The sequence below is a fragment of the Lampetra fluviatilis genome, chromosome 67 (genome assembly GCF_964198595.1).
Source record: "Lampetra fluviatilis chromosome 67, kcLamFluv1.1, whole genome shotgun sequence".
NCBI classification, from domain to species: Eukaryota; Metazoa; Chordata; class Hyperoartia; order Petromyzontiformes; family Petromyzontidae; genus Lampetra; species Lampetra fluviatilis.
Window position 1 is genome coordinate 4,718,008 of NC_136341.1, and position 20,661 is coordinate 4,738,668.

Here is a 20,661-nt window from a genome sequence, read left to right on the forward strand (position 1 = left end):
TGACTGGCTGACTGACTGGCTGGCTGACTGACTGGCTGGTTGGCTGGCTGGCTGGCTGACCGGCTGGCTGGCTGGCTGACTGACTGGCTGGCTGACCGGCTGACTGGCTGGCTGGCTGGCTGGCTGACTGGCTGGCTGGCTGACTAGCTGACTGGCTGACTGACTGGCCGGCTGGCTGACTGGCTGACTGGCTGGCTGACCGGCTGACTGGCTGACCAGCTGACCGGCTGGCTGTCTGACCAGCCGTCTGACCGACTGGCTGACCGGCCAACCGACTGTCCGCCCGTCCGGCCCGCTCAGTACGGATGGTCGAGCACGTGCTGAACTATGACCTCGTAGGCCAGCATCGTCTCCTCGCACGTGGCCCGGATCTGGCTCTCGGGCAGCAGGAAGCCGTGGCGACCCGTGTCGCGCAGTTCAAAGGTCATCGAGTAGCGGATGCCCTGGTCGTAGGCCCAGTCGAACGAGCCGCCCGAGGCGAGGTCTGTGGTGGGGGGGAGGGGGGGGAGGGGGGGGTGGGGGGAGGGGGGGGAGGGGGGGGGAGTGGGGGGAGGTGGGGGAGGGGGGTGGGGGAGGGGGGTGGAGTGGGGGGAGGGGGGGTGGAGTGGGGGGAGGGGGGGTGGAGTGGGTGGAGGGGGGTGGAGTGGGGGGAGGGAGTGGAGTGGGGGGAGGGGGTGGAGTGGGGGGAGGGGGTGGGTGGTGAGTGAGTGGTGAGTGTGTGGGTGAGTGAGTGGTGAGTGAGTGGTGAGTGGGTGAGTGAGCGTGTGGTGAGTGAGCGGTGAGCGTGTGGTGAGTGTGTGGTGAGTGAGCGGTGCGTGAGTGGTGAGTGAGAGGTGAGTGAGTGAGTGAGTGGGTGAGTGTGTGGGTGAGTGGGTGAGTGAGTGGTGAGTGTGTGGTGAGTGTGCGGTGAGTGAGTGGTGAGTGTGCGGTGAGTGAGTGGTGAGTGTGTGGTGAGTGTGCGGTGAGTGTGCGGTGAGTGTGTGGTGAGTGAGTGGTGAGCGTGTGGTGAGTGAGTGGTGAGTGTGTGGTGAGTGAGTGGTGAGTGAGTGGTGAGTGAGTGGTGAGTGTGTGGTGAGTGTGTGGTGAGTGAGTGGTGAGTGTGTGGTGAGTGTGTGGTGAGTGAGTGGTGAGTGTGTGGTGAGTGAGTGGTGAGTGAGTGGTGAGTGAGTGGTGAGTGTGTGGTGAGTGAGTGGTGAGTGTGTGGTGAGTGTGTGGTGAGTGAGTGGTGAGTGAGTGGTGAGTGTGTGGTGAGTGTGTGGTGAGTGAGTGGTGAGTGAGTGGTGAGTGAGTGGTGAGTGTGTGGTGAGTGTGTGGTGAGTGAGTGGTGAGTGTGTGGTGAGTGTGTGGTGAGTGAGTGGTGAGTGAGTGGTGAGTGTGTGGTGAGTGAGTGGTGAGTGAGTGGTGAGTGTGTGGTGAGTGTGTGGTGAGTGTGTGGTGAGTGAGTGGTGAGTGTGTGGTGAGTGAGTGGTGAGTGAGTGGTGAGTGAGTGGTGAGTGAGTGGTGAGTGAGTGGTGAGTGAGTGGTGAGTGTGTGGTGAGTGAGTGGTGAGTGAGTGGTGAGTGTGCGGTGAGTGTGTGGTGAGTGAGTGGTGAGCGTGTGGTGAGCGTGTGGTGAGTGAGTGGTGAGTGTGCGGTGAGTGAGTGGTGAGTGTGCGGTGAGTGTGTGGTGAGTGTGTGGTGAGTGTGTGGTGAGTGTGTGGTGAGTGTGCGGTGAGTGAGTGGTGAGTGTGCGGTGAGTGAGTGGTGAGTGTGTGGTGAGTGTGCGGTGAGTGTGCGGTGAGTGTGTGGTGAGTGAGTGGTGAGCGTGTGGTGAGTGAGTGGTGAGTGTGTGGTGAGTGTGTGGTGAGTGAGTGGTGAGTGAGTGGTGAGTGTGTGGTGAGTGTGTGGTGAGTGAGTGGTGAGTGTGTGGTGAGTGAGTGGTGAGTGTGTGGTGAGTGAGTGGTGAGTGTGTGGTGAGTGTGTGGTGAGTGAGTGGTGAGTGAGTGAGTGAGTGTGTGGTGAGTGAGTGGTGAGTGTGTGGTGAGTGAGTGGTGAGTGAGTGGTGAGTGTGTGGTGAGTGTGTGGTGAGTGTGTGGTGAGTGTGTGGTGAGTGAGTGGTGAGCTTACAGATGGTGGTAGATGCAGGCCCGTAACGATACTTCGTGCCATAGGCGCTGGACAGGGCCTTGGTAGCGCGCTTAGCCAGCGAACTCTGCAACAGCACAAGAACAACAACATCAACAACAACATCAACAACAACATCAATAACAACATCAACATCAACAACAACATCAATAACAACATCAACAACACAAAAACATCAACAACAACATCAACAACACATCGCATCGACAATAACATTTCGTCATCAACAACACAACAACAACATCGCATAAACAACACAACATCAACAACAACAACAACACAAAAACATCAACAACAACAACATCAACAACAACAACAACATCAACAACAACAACATCAATAACATCAACATCATCAACATCAACATCAATAACATCAACAACAACATCAACAACATCATCGACAACAACATCATCACCAACATCAACAACAACATCAACAACATCAACAACAACAACATCAACAACATCAACAACAACAACATCAACAACATCAACAACAACATCAACAGCACAAAAACATCAACAACAACATCAACAACAACATCAACAACACATCGCATCAACGATATCATCTCGTCATCAACAACACAACAACAACATCGCATCAACAACATCAACAACAACATCAACAACAACATCAGCAACACATCGTATCAACAACAACAACATCAACAACAACAACAACATATCGTCATTCCATCAACAACATCAATCACCGCCATTATCACCACGGCCACCACCACCAACAACAACACCACCATCAACATCATTAGCATCATCAACAACAACATCAACAACATCAGTATCAACATCAACAACATAATCATCAACATCAGCATCATCGTCAACAACACCAACAACAACCGCCATTCGCCACTAAGTGGCGGTGACGTCACCACGACGCTTGTGCCAGGCTGGGTGCACGTTGAGGCCACGTGAAGTTTCGAATGCCAGCTGGCAGCAGGTCACGGGACAGATCCGGCAGGTGCCATGGGTTGTACTGCTGTGCCAGGCTAGGTGCAGGAGGTCACGGGGCAGACCCAGCAGGTGCCATGGGTTGACTGCTGTGCCAGGCTAGGTGCAGGAGGTCACGGGACAGACCCAGCAGGTGCCATGGGTTGTACTGCTGTGCCAGGCTAGGTGCAGGAGGTCACGGAACAGACCCAGCAGGTGCCATGGTTTGACTGCTGTGCCAGGCTAGGTGCAGGAGGTCACGGGACAGACCCAGCAGGTGCCATGGGTTGACTCCTGTGCCAGGCTAGGTGCAGGAGGTCACGGGGCAGACCCAGTAGGTGCCATGGGTTGACTGCTGTGCCAGGCTAGGTGCAGGAGGTCACGGGGCAGACCCAGTAGGTGCCATGGGTTGACTGCTGTGCCAGGCTAGGTACAGGAGGTCACGGGGCAGACCCGGCAGGTGCCATGGTTTGACTGCTGTGCCAGGCTAGGTGCAGGAGGTCACGGGGCAGACCCAGCAGGTGCCATGAGGTTGACCGAGATGACCGGTAGATGCACCACCTGTGCCACCTACTGTACCAGGCTAGGTGCAGGAGGTCACGGGATAGACCCAGCAGGTGCCACGGGTTGACTGCTGTGCCAGGCTAGGTGCAGGAGGTCACGAGACAGAACCCAGCAGGTGCCATGAGGTTGACCGAGATGACCGGTAGATGCACCACCTGTGCCACCTACTGTGCCAGGCTAGGTGCAGGAGGTCACGGGGCAGACCCAGCAGGTGCCATGGGTTGACTGCTGTGCCAGGCTAGGTGCAGGAGGTCACGAGACAGAACCCAGCAGGTGCCATGGTTTGACTGCTGTGCCAGGCTAGGTGCAGGAGGTCACGGGGCAGACCCAGCAGGTGCCATGGTTTGACTGCTGTGCCAGGCTAGGTGCAGGAGGTCACGGGGCAGACCCAGCAGGTGCCATGGTTTGACTGCTGTGCCAGGCTAGGTGCAGGAGGTCACGGGACAGACCCAGCAGGTGCCATGGGTTGTACTGCTGTGCCAGGCTAGGTGCAGGAGGTCACGGGACAGACCCAGCAGGTGCCATGGGTTCACTGCTGTGCCAGGCTAGGTGCAGGAGGTCACGGGGCAGACCCAGCAGGTGCCATGGTTTGACTGCTGTGCCAGGCTAGGTGCAGGAGGTCACGGGACAGACCCAGCAGGTGCCATGGGTTGACTCCTGTGCCAGGCTAGGTGCAGGAGGTCACGGGGCAGACCCAGTAGGTGCCATGGGTTGACTGCTGTGCCAGGCTAGGTGCAGGAGGTCACGGGGCAGACCCAGTAGGTGCCATGGGTTGACTGCTGTGCCAGGCTAGGTACAGGAGGTCACGGGGCAGACCCGGCAGGTGCCATGGTTTGACTGCTGTGCCAGGCTAGGTGCAGGAGGTCACGGGGCAGACCCAGCAGGTGCCATGAGGTTGACCGAGATGACCGGTAGATGCACCACCTGTGCCACCTACTGTACCAGGCTAGGTGCAGGAGGTCACGGGATAGACCCAGCAGGTGCCATGAGGTTGACCGAGATGACCGGTAGATACACCACATGTGCCCCCTACTTTGCCAACTTGGCACATCAATACCACCACCACCACCACAACCACCACCACCACCACCAAACACCACCACCACCCACCACCACCAAACACCATCAATCACCAGCTCGTTGTTGTGTTCGCTCTGCTGGTAGGATCCCGCGTAGGGCAGCAGCAGCAGCTGCGAGTAGGCGTGCATCGAGAGGTAGGCGACGATGGTGGAGGAGCGTCCTCGCAAGAAGTCCGCCACAGCCTTCACCTCGGGCTCCGACTCGGCCGAGGAGCCACAGAAGGTCTCGGCGCAGGGGTTGGGTGACGCTCCCTCCACTGGGGGGGGGGTCAAGGGGGGTTAGGGGGGGTCAAGGGGGGTCAAGGGGGGAGTATGAGAAACTCCAGGCGAGCACGCGAACTTCCACGGTGGAGTTCATAGAAGTACGATCGAGGTGGGCCCTCGGTTTGCCGTTACAACTACACCCCCCCCACCATCATTCCCCACCACCATCACCACTCCCCTCACCACCACCCCCCACCCCCCACACCACTCCCCCCACCACCACCACACCACCACTCCCCCACCACTCCCCCCACCACCACTCCCCCACCACTCCCCCACCACTCCCCCCACCACTCCCCCCACCACCACTCCCCCCACCACCACTCCCCCCACCACTCCCCCACCACTCCCCCCACCACTCCCCCCCCCCGAGTAGTGACGTCGCCGAACGGCGATTGTTGTCTGCGGTTGTTGTTGTCTGCGATTGTTGTTGTGGTTGTTGTTGTTGTGGTTGTTGTTGTTGTGGTTGTTGTTGTTGTGGTTGTTGTGTATTCCTTACCGCACCAGTTGGAATCCCAGTTGCGGTTGGGGTCGGTGCCGATGCAGGCGCTCCCGGGGTTGTGAGACCGCGTCTTACGCCACATGCGGTCCTAGAGAGACACACGGAGACACACGGAGACACACAGCGTCACACAGAGACACACGGAGACACACGGAGACCCGCAGAGTCACACAGAGACACACGGAGACATAGGGAGACACACGGAGACACACGGAGACCCGCAGAGTCACACAGAGACACACGGAGACATAGGGAGACACACGGAGACACACGGAGACCCGCAGAGTCACACAGAGACACACGGAGACATAGGGAGACACATGGAGACACACGGAGACCCGCAGAGTCACACAGAGACCCACAGAGTTACACGGAGTCACACGGAGACACAGAGACACACAGAGACACACAGAGACACAGAGACACACAGAGACACACAGAGACACACGGTGACACACGGAGACACACAGAGACACACGGAGACACACGGTGACACAGAGACACACAGAGACACACAGAGACACACGGTGACACACGGAGACACACAGAGACACACGGAGACACACGGTGACACAGAGACACACAGAGACACACAGAGACACACGGTGACACACGGAGACACACAGAGACACACGGAGACACACGGTGACACAGAGACACACAGAGACACACAGAGACACACGGTGACACACGGAGACACACAGAGACACACGGAGACACACGGTGACACAGAGACACACAGAGACACACGGAGACACACGGAGACACACAGAGACACACAGAGACACACAGCGTCACACAGAGACACACGGTGACACAGAGACACACAGAGACACAGAGACACACAGAGACACACGGAGACACACAGCGTCACACAGAGACACACGGTGACACAGAGACACACAGAGACACACAGAGACACACGGTGACACAGAGACACACAGAGACACACGGAGACACACAGAGACACACAGAGACACACAGAGACACACAGAGACACACAGAGTCACACAGACACACTGAGACACACAGAGACACACGGAGTCACACAGAGAGACACAGAGACCCACAGAGTTACATAGAGACACACAGAGACCCACAGCGTCACACAGAAACACACAGAGACACACGGAGACACACAGAGACACACAGAGACCAACAGAGTTACACAGAGACACACGGAGACACACGGAGACACACAGAGACGCACAGAGACGCACAGAGACACATGGTGACACAGAGACACACATAGTCACACAGAGACAGACAGAGACACACAGAGACACACGGAGACACACGGAGACACACAGAGACACACGGAGACACACAGAGACACACGGAGATAAACGGAGACACACAGAGACACACAGAGACTCACAGAGACGCACAGAGACACACAGAGACCCACAGAGACACACAGACACACGGTGACACAGAGACACACAGAGACCCACAGAGACACACAGAGACACACGGTGACACAGAGACACACAGAGTCACACAGAGACAGACAGAGACACACAGAGACAGACACACAGAGACACACGGAGACACACAGAGACACACAGAGTCACACAGAGAGACACAGAGACCCACAGAGTTACATAGAGACACACGGAGACACACAGAGACACACGGAGACACACAGAGACCCACAGAGACACACAGAGACACACAGAGACACACGGAGACACACAGAGACACACGGAGACACACAGAGACACACGGAGACACACAGAGACACACGAAGACACACAGAGACACACAGAGACCCACAGAGACACACAGAGGCATACAGAGACCCACAAAGACACACAGAGACATACGGTGACACAGAGACACACAGAGTCACACAGAGACAGACAGAGACATACAGAGACATACGGAGACCCACAGAGACACACAGAGTCACACAGAGACACACAGAGTCACACGGAGACACACGGAGACACACAGTCACAGAGACACACAGTCACAGAGACACACAGAGACCCACAGAGACACACATATGCACACAGACACGCACAGAGACACGCGTGGCATGTATCTGTGCGTGGTGTGTGCGTGGTGTGTGTATGCTGTGTGTATGCTGTGTGTGTGTATGATGTGTGTGTATGCTGTGTGTATGCTGTGTGTGTATGATGTGTGTGTATGCTGTGTGTATGCTGTGTGTGTATGCTGTGTGTATGCTGTGTGTATGCTGTGTGTATGCTGTGTGTGTATGATGTGTGTGTGCTGTGTGTGTGAGTCTCACTTTGCTCCACGTGTATGCTGTGTGTATGCTGTGTGTATGCTGTGTGTATGTCTGTGTGCTGTGTGTGTATGCTGTGTGTATGCTGTGTGTGTGTGTGTATGCTGTGTGTATGCTGTGTGTGTGCTGTGTGTATGCTGTGTGTATGCTGTGTGTGTGCTGTGTGTGTGTGTATGCTGTGTGTATGCTGTGTGTATGCTGTGTGTATGCTGTGTGTATGTGTGTGTGCTGTGTGTGTATGCTGTGTGTATATGCTGTGTGTATGCTGTGTGTGTGTGTATGCTGTGTGTATATGCTGTGTGTATGCTGTGTGTGTGTATGTATGCTGTGTGTGTATGCTGTGTGTATGTGTGTGTGCTGTTTGTGTATGCTGTGTGTATATGGTGTGTGTATGCTGTGTGTGTGTGTGTGTGTATGCTGTGTGTATGCTGTGTGTATGTGTGTGTGCTGTGTGTGTATGCTGTGTGTATATGCTGTGTGTATGTGTGTGTGCAGTGTGTGTATGCTGTGTGTATATGCTGTGTGTATGCTGTGTGTGTGTATGCTGTGTGTGTATGCTGTGTGTGTGTGTATGCTGTGTGTGTATGCTGTGTGTGTGTATGCTGTGTGTGTATGCTGTGTGTGTATGCTGTGTGTATGTGTGTGTGCTGTGTGTGTATGCTGTGTGTGTATGCTGTGTGTGTATGCTGTGTGTGTATGCTGTGTGTGTATGCTGTGTGTGTGTGTATGCTGTGTGTGTATGCTGTGTGTGTATGCTGTGTGTGTATGCTGTGTGTGTGTATGCTGTGTGTATGCTGTGTGTATGTGTGTGTGCAGTGTGTGTATGCTGTGTGTATATGCTGTGTGTATGCTGTGTGTGTGTGTGTGTATGCTGTGTGTGTATGCTGTGTGTGTGTGTATGCTGTGTGTGTATGCTGTGTGTGTGTATGCTGTGTGTGTATGCTGTGTGTGTATGCTGTGTGTATGTGTGTGTGCTGTGTGTGTATGCTGTGTGTGTATGCTGTGTGTGTATGCTGTGTGTGTATGCTGTGTGTGTGTGTATGCTGTGTGTGTATGCTGTGTGTGTATGCTGTGTGTGTATGCTGTGTGTGTGTATGCTGTGTGTATGCTGTGTGTATGTGTGTGTGCTGTGTGTGTATGCTGTGTGTGTATGCTGTGTGTGTGCTGTGTGTATGTGTGTGTGCTGTGTGTATATGCTGTGTGTGCTGTGTGTGTATGCTGTGTGTATATGCTGTGTGTATGCTGTGTGTGTGTGTGTGTGCTGTGTGTGTATGCTGTGTGTGTATGCTGTGTGTGTGCTGTGTGTATGTGTGTGTGCTGTGTGTGTATGCTGTGTGTGTATGCTGTGTGTGTGCTGTGTGTATGTGTGTGTGCTGTGTGTATATGCTGTGTGTGCTGTGTGTGTGTGCTGTGTGTATATGCTGTGTGTGTGAGTCTCACTTTGCTCCACGTGAACGCATATCCGTCGACGTTGATGACGGGCACCACGAACACGTCCATCTCGTCCACCAGCCGCGTCAGCGTCTCACTGCTGCCGTAGCCTTCCACCAGCTGTCCACCACCACCATCACCACCACGCACAACCATAGTCACCACCACAACTAGTCACCACCACCACCACGCACAACCATAGTCACCACCACCACGCACAACCATAGTCACCACCACCACGCACAACCATAGTCACCACCACCACCACGCACAACCATAGTCACCACCACCACCACGCACAACCATAGTCACCACCACCACGCACAACCATAGTCACCACCACCACGCACAACCATAGTCACCACCACCACCACGCACAACCATAGTCACCACCACCACCACGCACAACCATAGTCACCACCACCACGCACAACCATAGTCACCACCACCACCACGCACAACCATAGTCACCACCACCACCACGCACAACCATAGTCACCACCACCACCACCACGCACAACCATAGTCACCACCACCACGCACAACCATAGTCACCACCACCACCACGCACAACCATAGTCACCACCACCACCACGCACAACCATAGTCACCACCACCACCACGCACAACCATAGTCACCACCACCACCACGCACAACCATAGTCACCACCACCACCACCACGCACAACCATAGTCACCACCACCACCACGCACAACCATAGTCACCACCACCACCACGCACAACCATAGTCACCACCACCACCACGCACAACCATAGTCACCACCACCACCACGCACAACCATAGTCACCACCACCACCACCACGCACAACCATAGTCACCACCACCACCACCACGCACAACCATAGTCACCACCACCACGCACAACCATAGTCACCACCACCACCGCCACGCACAACAATAGTCACCACCACCACCACCACGCACAACCATAGTCACCACCACCACCACGCACAACCATAGTCACCACCACCACCACCACGCACAACCATAGTCACCACCACCACCACGCACAACCATAGTCACCACCACCACGCACAACCATAGTCACCACCACCACCACGCACAACCATAGTCACCACCACCACCACGCACAACCATAGTCACCACCACCACCACGCACAACCATAGTCACCACCACCACCACGCACAACCATAGTCACCACCACCACGCACAACCATAGTCACCACCACCACCACGCACAACCATAGTCACCACCACCACCACGCACAACCATAGTCACCACCACCACGCACAACCATAGTCACCACCACCACCACGCACAACCATAGTCACCACCACCACCACGCACAACCATAGTCACCACCACCACCACGCACAACCATAGTCACCACCACCACCACCACGCACAACCATAGTCACCACCACCACCACGCACAACCATAGTCACCACCACCACCACCACGCACAACCATAGTCACCACCACCACCACGCACAACCATAGTCACCACCACCACGCACAACCATAGTCACCACCACCACCACGCACAACCATAGTCACCACCACCACCACGCACAACCATAGTCACCACCACCACCACGCACAACCATAGTCACCACCACCGCCACCATCACCACCATCACAACCACCAATCATTACCACCACCACATCAATCAAACTCAGCTCACTGAGTGGCTGATAGCCGAGCCACAGCCAATCAGCATCAATCAAACTCCGCCCACACTGTGTGTAAAGATATGGCAACTACTGTACTGTAGAGGAGGCGACCGCGTGCATTTCGGATTAACCGGAGCAACATATTTGTTCGTTTTAAGCACACAGAGACCCACAGACTCACCACACAGAGACCCACAGACTCACCACACAGAGACCCACAGACTCACCACACAGAGACCCACAGACTCACCACACAGAGACCCACAGACTCACCACACAGAGACCCACAGACTCACCACACAGAGACCCACGGACTCACCACACAGATACCCACAGACTCACCACACAGAGACCCACGGACTCACCACACAGAGACCCACAGACTCACCACACAGAGACCCACAGACTCACCACACAGAGACCCACAGACTCACCACACAGAGACCCACGGACTCACCACACAGAGACCCACGGACTCACCACACAGAGACCCACAGACTCACCACACAGAGACCCACGTACTGACCACACAGAGACCCCTCACACAGAGACCCACAGACTCACCCCTCGCCCCCACCACCCCCTGAACCGATAACAACGTGGTTACTATCCCATTACCACGTTTCGTCACGAGACCCCCTCCCGAACCCGTTGTGCCCGCGACAACCCCCCCCCCCCCCCCGTGGCGCCTCTCTTTTTTTACCATCAGTGGAAACAAGAAGATGCTCGGTGTAGTCGGCATTTTGCTTCGTTCATCATTTTGTAATTTTTTTTTACTTTGCTTTATGTAAACCCCCACCTCTCGCTCGCTCGCTCGCTCTCTCTCTCTTGGTCACTTTCGCTCGCTCTCTCGCTCGCCCTCTCGCTCGCTCTCTCGCTCGCTCTCTCGCTCGCCCTCTCGCTCGCTCGCTCGCTCTCTCGCTCACTCTCTCGCTCACTCTCTCGCTCTCTCTCGTTCCGTGAAGCCTCTCACCTCCTTGACGAACCACTGGCAGAACGCGGTGGAGATCCACTCGCGGGCGTGGATCCCGCAGTCGACGAAAAATCCTTTCTTGGAGGCACCGGTCTTCCGGCTGATCTGCGGACAGGGAAAGGGGGGGGAGGGTGTAACGCGCTAGCGGCGACACAGCCCCCCGCGAAACGGCAGCGGTTGTCGACTGGCAACAGGGTCTTGACTTGTGTTCATACGCCTTGGTTCTTTCGGTAAAGTCCACGTAGGTATCAAATGAATCGCGACGTTTCGATTGCAACACAAGCAATCGTCATCAGGTGAGAAAACCACCGTTTTCACCCCGTGTCCCTTATGAATCTCAGCGTTTATCCTACAAAGTCCCATCACACGGCGAAAACACAAATTGACAAGAATTACGGGAATTTTTTGCCCGTACTGAAACGGCTGTACGCCGTATGGACCTGGAAACTCAATTCTCCTGTAAATGAGTGTGTGGGTGTGAGTGGCTGAGTGAGTTATTGAGTAAGTGAATGAGTGGGTGATTTTGTTGAACCAGGTGGGAACTCAAGAGACCAGGATATGAGTCTGGTTTGCAAGGTTGTGATGAGTCGATGGGTCTCTGTGTCTTGAGTTCATGAGTCTCTGTGTGAGTCTCTGAGTCTCTGTGTGGTGAGTCCGTGAGTCTCTGTGTGAGTCTCTGTGTGAGCCTCTGAGTGAGTCTCTATGTGGTGAGTCTGTGAGTCTCTGAGTGAGTCTCTGAGTGAGTCTCTATGTGGTGAGTCTGTGAGTCTCTGAGTGAGTCTCTGAGTGAGTCTCTATGTGGTGAGTCTGTGAGTCTCTGAGTGAGTCTCTGAGTGAGTCTTTATGTGGTGAGTCTGTGAGTCTCTGAGTGAGTCTCTGTGTGAGTCTCCTCTGAGTGAGTCTCTGAGTGAGTCTCTATGTGGTGAGTCTGTGAGTCTCTGAGTGAGTCTCTGAGTGAGTCTGTGAGTCTTTGAGTGAGTCTCTGAGTGAGTCTCTGAGTGAGTCTCTGAGTGGTGAGTCTGTGAGTGAGTCTTTGAGTGAGTCTCTATGTGGTGAGTCTGTGAGTCTCTGAGTGAGTCTCTGAGTGAGTCTCTATGTGGTGAGTCTGTGAGTCTCTGAGTGAGTCTCTGAGTGAGTCTTTATGTGGTGAGTCTGTGAGTCTCTGAGTGAGTCTCTGTGTGAGTCTCCTCTGAGTGAGTCTCTGAGTGAGTCTCTATGTGGTGAGTCTGTGAGTCTCTGAGTGAGTCTCTGAGTGAGTCTGTGAGTCTTTGAGTGAGTCTCTGAGTGAGTCTCTGAGTGAGTCTCTGAGTGGTGAGTCTGTGAGTGAGTCTCTGAGTGAGTCTCTATGTGGTGAGTCTGTGAGTCTCTGAGTGAGTCTCTGAGTGAGTCTCTATGTGGTGAGTCTGTGAGTCTCTGAGTGAGTCTCTGAGTGAGTCTTTATGTGGTGAGTCTGTGAGTCTCTGAGTGAGTCTCTGTGTGAGTCTCCTCTGAGTGAGTCTCTGAGTGAGTCTCTATGTGGTGAGTCTGTGAGTCTCTGAGTGAGTCTCTGAGTGAGTCTGTGAGTCTTTGAGTGAGTCTCTGAGTGAGTCTCTGAGTGAGTCTCTGAGTGGTGAGTCTGTGAGTGAGTCTCTGAGTGAGTCTCTATGTGGTGAGTCTGTGAGTCTCTGAGTGAGTCTCTAAGTGAGTCTCTGGCTCTCTCTGTGTCACCGTGAGCATCGGGATGGAGCGGCCCTCGCTGCTGGTTCCAATCTCGGTCTTGGTCACGAGGTCGGGGTACTGGGCGACCATGTTGGATGTCCACTGGTAGATCTAAAGGCACACAAAGACAAAGGCGAAGGTTTACGCCGTGTAGCCCACGCATGCTTTTGGGGCAAGTGCTGTTGTTAGCGAGCATCAGCATCAGCAGAAGTGCCTATGGAGGCTGGAGAACAACGGTAGGGTGGTGTTACCTACACCACCACCACCATCATGCCCTTTCAACATTAACGCTGTTGTGTGCCCCCCAAAGCGCGGGGCCCAGGGCGTTTGTCCCGGTTTCCCCGTTACCGTAACCCTGTCTCCAGGCTCCCCCGTGTCTCCGCTAGCATAGCTGAACCCACACCCACAGTGGAACTGTGTCCAGTGCGAGTGTGGCTGTGTCTGCCCGGCACACCACGTCTGGTATGAGATACGAGTGCGTGCGTGTACCTCGTCCAGGGTGTGGTACTTCTCGTAGCTGTGGGCGCCGCGAGCTAGGGAGGAGGAGGAGGCCCCATCAAACTGGGATCTCACTCGCTCAGCCACGTCCTGAATCAGCAGCCTGGAGGGGAGTTGGGGGTGGGGGGCGGGGGGTGGGGGTGGGGGGGGTGAGGTGGGGGGCACGCGGAGACCACGTGGGGGTCACACATAGGCGGGGGGGAGGGGCACACAGAGACGGGGAGGGGGGCTAATTCGGGGGGAGCAGACACGGAGATCCTTATAGAGACCCATAGAGACCCATAGAGACCCATATATCCTTATAGATACCCATAGAGACCCATAGAGATCCATAGAGACCCATAGATCCTTATAGAGACCCATAGAGACCTATAGAGACCCATAGATCCTTATAGATACCCATAGCGACCCATGGAGACCCACAGAGACCTATAGGGATCCATACATCCTTATAGATACCCATAGAGACCCATAGAGACCCATAGAGACCCACGGGGACCTATAGCGACCCATGGAGACCCATAGAGACCCATAGAGAACCATAGATCCTTATAGATACCCATAGAGACTCATGGAGACCCATAGAGACCCATAGGGATCCATATATCCTTATAGATACCCATAGAGACCCATAGGGATCCATATATCCTTATAGATACCCATAGAGACCCATGGAGACCCATAGAGACCCATAGGGATCCATATATCCTTATAGATACCCATAGAGACCCATAGGGATCCATATATCCTTATAGATACCCATAGAGACCCATGGAGACCCATAGAGACCCATAGGGATCCATATATCCTTATAGATACCCATAGAGACCCATAGGGATCCATATATCCTTATAGATACCCATAGAGACCCATGGAGACCCATAGAGGCCCATAGAAACATGGAGCCCTATTGACCCCGATAGAGAACCATAGAAACCCATAGAGACCCATGGATGCCCATACAGACCCATAGAAGCCCATAGAGACCCATAGAGACCCATAGAGACCCATAGAGCCCCGTGGTGGAGCTGCGTGGTGGAGCTCCGTGATGGAGCCCCGTGGTGGAGCTTTGTGGTGGAGGTGCATGGTGGAGCTCCGTGGTGGAGGTGCATGGTGGAGCCCCGTGGTGGAGCTCCATGGTGGAGGTGCATGGTGGAGCTCCGTGGTGGAGGTGCGTGGTGGAGCCCCGTGATGGAGCCCCGTGGTGGAGCTCCGTGATGGAGCCCCGTGGTGGAGCTTTGTGGTGGAGGTGCGTGGTGGAGGTGCGTGGTGGAGCCCCGTGGTGGAGCCCCGTGGTGGAGCTCCGTGGTGGAGGTGCGTGGTGGAGCCCCGTGGTGGAGCCCCGTGGTGGAGCTCCGTGATGGAGCCCCGTGGTGGAGCTTTGTGGTGAAGGTGCGTGGTGGAGGTGCGTGGTGGAGCCCCGTGGTGGAGCTCTGTGTTGGAGGTGCGTGGTGGAGCTCCGTGGTGGAGCCCCGTGATGGAGGTGCGTGGTGGAGCTCCGTGGTGGAGCTGCGTGGTGGAGCCCCGTGGTGGAGCCCCATGGTGGAGGTGAGTGGTGGAGCCCCGTGGTGGAGGTGCGTGGTGGAGCTGCGTGGTGGAGGTGCGTGGTGGAGCCCCGTGGTGGAGCCCCGTGGTGGAGCTCCGTGGTGGAGGTGCGTGGTGGAGCCCCGTGGTGGAGCTTTGTGGTGGAGGTGCGTGGTGGAGGTGCGTGGTGGAGCCCCGTGGTGGAGCCCCGTGGTGGAGCTCCGTGATGGAGCCCCGTGGTGGAGCTTTGTGGTGGAGGTGCGTGGTGGAGGTGCGTGGTGGAGCCCCGTGGTGGAGCTCTGTGTTGGATGTGCGTGGTGGAGCTCCGTGGTGGAGCCCCGTGATGGAGGTGCATGGTGGAGCTCCGTGGTGGAGCTGCGTGGTGGAGCCCCGTGGTGGAGCCCCATGGTGGAGGTGAGTGGTGGAGCCCCGTGGTGGAGGTGCGTGGTGGAGGTGCGTGGTGGAGGTGCGTGGTGGAGCCCCGTGGTGGAGCTCCGTGGTGGAGCTCCGTGGTGGAGGTGCGTGTTGGAGCCCCGTGGTGGAGATGTGTGGTGAAGTCCCCGAGGTGGAGGTGTGTGGTGGAGGTGCGTGGTAGTGCCCCGTGGTGGAGCTCTGTGGTGGAGGTGCATGGTGGAGCCCCGTAGTGGAGGTGCATGGCAGAGCCCCGTGGTGGAGCTCCGTGGTGGAGCTCCGTGTCTCCCCACCGGTGCGTCACTCCGTGCTGAGCCAACCACTCGGCCACTCGGCTGCCGCTGGCTGACGGAACGTGGAGGTGAACCTCCTCCCCCAGTCGCAGCTGCGACGCCGACTCCGGCTGCCAGAAGTCCAGCTGGGACACCGCACCACCACCACCACCACCATCATCATCAGCATCATCATCAGCAGAAGAATCATCAGCAGCAGCATCATCAGCATCATTATCAGCAGCAGCATCATTATCGGCATTATCAGCATCATCATCAGTATTATCAGCAGCATCATTGTAAGCATGATCATTCCATCAACAACATCAGCAGCATCATCATCAGTATTATCAGCAGCATCATTGTAAGCATGATCATTCCATCAACAACATCAGCAGCATCATCGTCATCAGCATCAGCAGCAGCATCATTATCGGCATTATCAGCACCACCATCATCAGCATCATCAGCATCATTATCAGCAGCAGCATCATTATCAGCAGCAGCATCATCATCATCAGCATCATCAGCATCATTATCAGCAGCAGCATCATTATCAGCAGCAGCATCATCATCATCAGCATCATCAGCAGCATCATTATCAGCATTATCAGCAGCATCATTGTAAGCATGATCATTCCATCAACAACATCAGCAGCATCATCATCATCAGCATCATCAGCAGCATCATCATCAGTATTATCAGCAGCATCATTGTAAGCATGATCATTCCATCAACAACATCAGCAGCATCATCATCATCAGCATCATCAGCAGCAGCATCATTATCAGCATTATCAGCAGCATCATTGTAAGCATGATCATTCCATCAACAACATCAGCAGCATCATCAGCATCATCAGCAGCATCATCATCAGTATTATCAGCAGCATCATTGTAAGCATGATCATTCCATCAACAACATCAGCAGCATCATCATCATCAGCATCATCAGCAGCATCATCATCAGTATTATCAGCAGCATCATTGTAAGCATGATCATTCCATCAACAACATCAGCAGCATCATCATCATCAGCATCATCAGCAGCAGCATCATTATCAGCATTATCAGCAGCATCATTGTAAGCATGATCATTCCATCAGCAACATCAGCAGCATCATCATCATCAGCATCATCAGCAGCAGCATCATTATCAGCATTATCAGCAGCATCATTGTAAGCATGATCATTCCATCAACAACATCAGCAGCATCATCATCATCAGCATCATCAGCAGCATCATCATCAGTATTATCAGCAGCATCATTGTAAGCATGATCATTCCATCAACAACATCAGCAGCATCATCATCATCAGCATCATCAGCAGCAGCATCATTATCAGCATTATCAGCAGCATCATTGTAAGCATGATCATTCCATCAGCAACATCAGCAGCATCATCAGCAGCATCATAATCAGCAACATCAGCATCATTATCAGCATTATCAGCAGCATTATATCATCAGCCGCATCATCGGCAGCGTCAATCATCACCGATACCATCATCAACAACTGAATCAATGTGACATCACGTGGGGCTGGCAATACTACAGCTCCTACAATGTGACGTCACGTGGGGCTGGCAATACTACAGCTCCTACAATGTGACGTCACGTGGGGCTGGCAATACTACAGCTCCTACAATGTGACGTCACGTGGGGCTGGCAATACTACAGCTCCTACAATGTGACGTCACGTGGGGCTGGCAATACTACAGCTCCTACAATGTGACGTCACGTGGGGCTGGCAATACTACAGCTCCTACAATGTGACGTCACGTGGGGCTGGCAATACTACAGCTCCTACAATGTGACGTCACGTGGGGCTGGCAATACTACAGCTCCTACAATGTGACGTCACGTGGGGCTGGCAATACTACAGCTACTCAATGTGGTATCACGTAAGGCTGGCAATGCGATATGAGCCATATCGCTGATCTGGCTAAGGATTGCATTGAAAAAAATCTTGAATATTATTTGACATCATCATCATGGGTCAGCTGTGGATCTGCGTTGGCGCCCGTACCTGGACCACCTGATCGAGCTGTTGCAGAGCGAAGAGCTGCGCCTGGGACGTGAGCGTCAGAGACAGAACCTGGTTCCTGTGAGACACGTGGGGGCAGTCGGACACCGTGACGCGGGGAGACATGTGTGGGTGGGGCAGAGGTCGCAAACGGGTTTTGATTCCTTACCCGTACCCGTACCCGGCAGGGTACGGGTACCCGGCAGGGTACGGGTACCCGTTCCCTACCCGTACCTGTACGCTACCCGAAATGAGTGACAAACGGTGACTCACCAGTGACTCACGGCCTACCCATACCCGTACCCGGCCGCACCAGGGTCGCAAACAGCAACCCGTACCCGTACCCGGCCGGGTATGGGTAGCCGGGTATCGGGTAGGGTACGGGTATCGGGTACCCGGTTGCGACCTCTGGGGTGGGGGTGACACACACGGGGGAAATGGGGACACGGTGTGAGTCTGAAGAAGCATTGAGGAGTCTTGAAGAGTGTCAGGGAGCGTGGTGGAGGCCGGATACGTTAAGAGGACTTGTGGAGGCATGCGGGGATGATTGGGCGCACCTATGGAATGATGACAAGATGATCCAACACCAATGGAGACTAGGCTCTAAGAAAAGCTGTCTCGGGTGTGGACCAATCAACTTCAAGGACAGTGCATATCATTATCATCGTCAGAGTTGTTTCTTTTTGTTTGCATTTTGACTGCTTGTGTTGTGGTTATTGCCAACATGATGCCTTGTATAAAGGTGTCAGTTTTTGTACCAGTTGAAAGGGTAAAAACCTATTACAAGTCATCAGGAGTGATGAGGTCTCTGAAAGAGCCTGGAGGGAACCTTTGCAGGAGAGTGGAGGTTTCGACAAGATTCTGGAGGTTTCCGAATGGATTTGCAAGCAGTCTGAAGGAGTGAGAAGGAATCTCGAGACGTCTGGGATGCGTGGAGAAGAATTCGGGACCGGTCCGGATGATTCTGAAAGGTGGAGGAGACGGGACTGATGTGAGTGCGTGGATGAGTCTGAAGGAGTGAGAAGGTCTCTAATAGAACCCGGAGGAGGAGTAGGAGGTGGAGATTGTGGAGGAAGTAGGATGAGTAGGAAGAGGAGGAGGTGGAGGAGGAGGTGGAGGAGATGAAGGAGGTGGTGGAGGTGGAGGAGGTGGATGAGGATGTGGAGAAGGTGGAGGAGAAAGTGGAGGAGATGGAGGAGGTGGTGGAGGTGGAGGAGGTGGTGGAGGTGGAGGAGGTGGATGAGGATGTGGAGGAGGTGGAGGAGGAGGTGGAGGAGATGGAGGAGGTGGTGGAGGTGGAGGAGGTGGATGAGGATGTGGAGGACGTGGATGATGTTGGTGGAGGAAGAGCTGGAAGGCAGTGGAGGAGTTGGGGAGGAGATGGATGAGGTGGAAGAGGAGGGGGTGCAGCAGCAGTTGGAGGAGGTGGTGGAGGTGGAGGAGGAGGTGGATGAGGAGGTGGAGGAGGTAGAGAAGGAGGAGGTGGAGGAGATGGAGGAGGTGGTGGAGGTGGAGGAGGACCTGGATGAGTAGGTGAAGGAAATGGAAAAGGAGTTGGAGAGGAGTTGGAGAGGAGGTGGAGGAGGTGGAGGAGGAGGTGGAGGAGGAGGTGGAGGAGGAGGTGGAGGAGGTGGAGGAGGAGGTGGAGGAGGTGGAGGAGGAGGTGGAGGAGGTGGAGGAGGAGGTGGAGGAGGAGGTGGAGGAGGTGGAGGAGTGGAGGAGATGGAGGAGGTGGTGGAGGTGGAGGAGGAGGTGCATGAGGCGTAGGAGCTGCAGAAAGACTTATGAGTCATTGGGAGCGAAGAGGTCCCTGGAGTGAAGAGGAGGAGTGATGAGGTGGAATACCCGCGGAAGTCTTCTTGTGAAGGCCCAGGCAGGGCCCAGGTGAGTCCCAGCAGCAGCAGCAGGAGCTGCGACAGTCGGAGGATGAGCGCGGCGGGGCGTAGAGGAGCCATGGCGAAGTCGCTCGGGTTCCCGGTGACTTTGGCGGTCCAAGGGGGACCCCGCTCGCCTTAAATAGCGGAGGAGCCAACCTTGCCCCCCGCCCCCGCCCGCCTGCCCGCCCTCTCCCCGCTAACCACCCACGACCCATCACCATCCCCCCGTGGCCCCCCAACCACCGTCTCATCACCAACATCACCGACATCATCATCGGTGACATCCTCCCCATCGGCAGATGCGACAATAAAAAAAAAAGCCGGGGGCAGGCGGGTGACAGGTGGCACGTGAGGTTTTTCCGAACCAATAAGTAATTATCTATTTTTCAACATGTTTGTTTGAAGAAGAGCTGGAAAAATCAATAGGTTTATTAATGCGAAACCAATATGCCGTGGATTAACGTTGGTATGTGTCCTGTGGCTTATAACACTTTGTAGCGGGCTATGCCACCTTGATGTGACCTAAATCACGTTGCTGTGGTCTGTACCA

At 54.8% G+C, this 20,661-nt stretch overlaps 1 protein-coding gene across 1 annotated transcript; it reads right to left on the reverse strand.

Annotated features, from left to right (window-relative positions):
• Nucleotides 1–6: 6 nt before the first annotated feature.
• On the reverse strand, nt 7–20,253 carry LOC144952439 (carboxypeptidase B-like). Its single transcript, XM_078882845.1, has 11 exons — nt 20,080–20,253; nt 18,238–18,313; nt 16,229–16,353; nt 13,992–14,103; nt 13,512–13,613; nt 11,805–11,909; nt 9,180–9,290; nt 5,486–5,576; nt 4,777–4,979; nt 2,106–2,190; nt 7–484 (listed from the first exon to the last, which is right to left on the reverse strand). Exons 1-11 carry the CDS (start codon nt 20,187–20,189, stop codon nt 297–299), a joined length of 1,308 nt encoding a protein of 435 aa, XP_078738971.1. The 5' UTR covers nt 20,190–20,253; the 3' UTR covers nt 7–296.
• Between the last annotated feature and the right edge of the window lie 408 nt (nt 20,254–20,661).

Excerpts from the sequence above, each read along its gene's own strand:
- LOC144952439 (XM_078882845.1), bottom strand. The coding sequence starts at position 20,189 with ATGGCTCCTCTACGCCCCGCCGCGCTCATCCTCCGACTGTCGCAGCTC. Across the intron at positions 14,104-16,228 it reads CAGCACGGAGTGACGCACCG|GCTGCTGATTCAGGACGTGG; the intron begins GTGGGGAGACAC and ends ACTCCCCTCCAG. Across the intron at positions 2,191-4,776 it reads GCGAACACAACAACGAGCTG|AGTTCGCTGGCTAAGCGCGC; the intron begins GTGATTGATGGT and ends GTGCTGTTGCAG.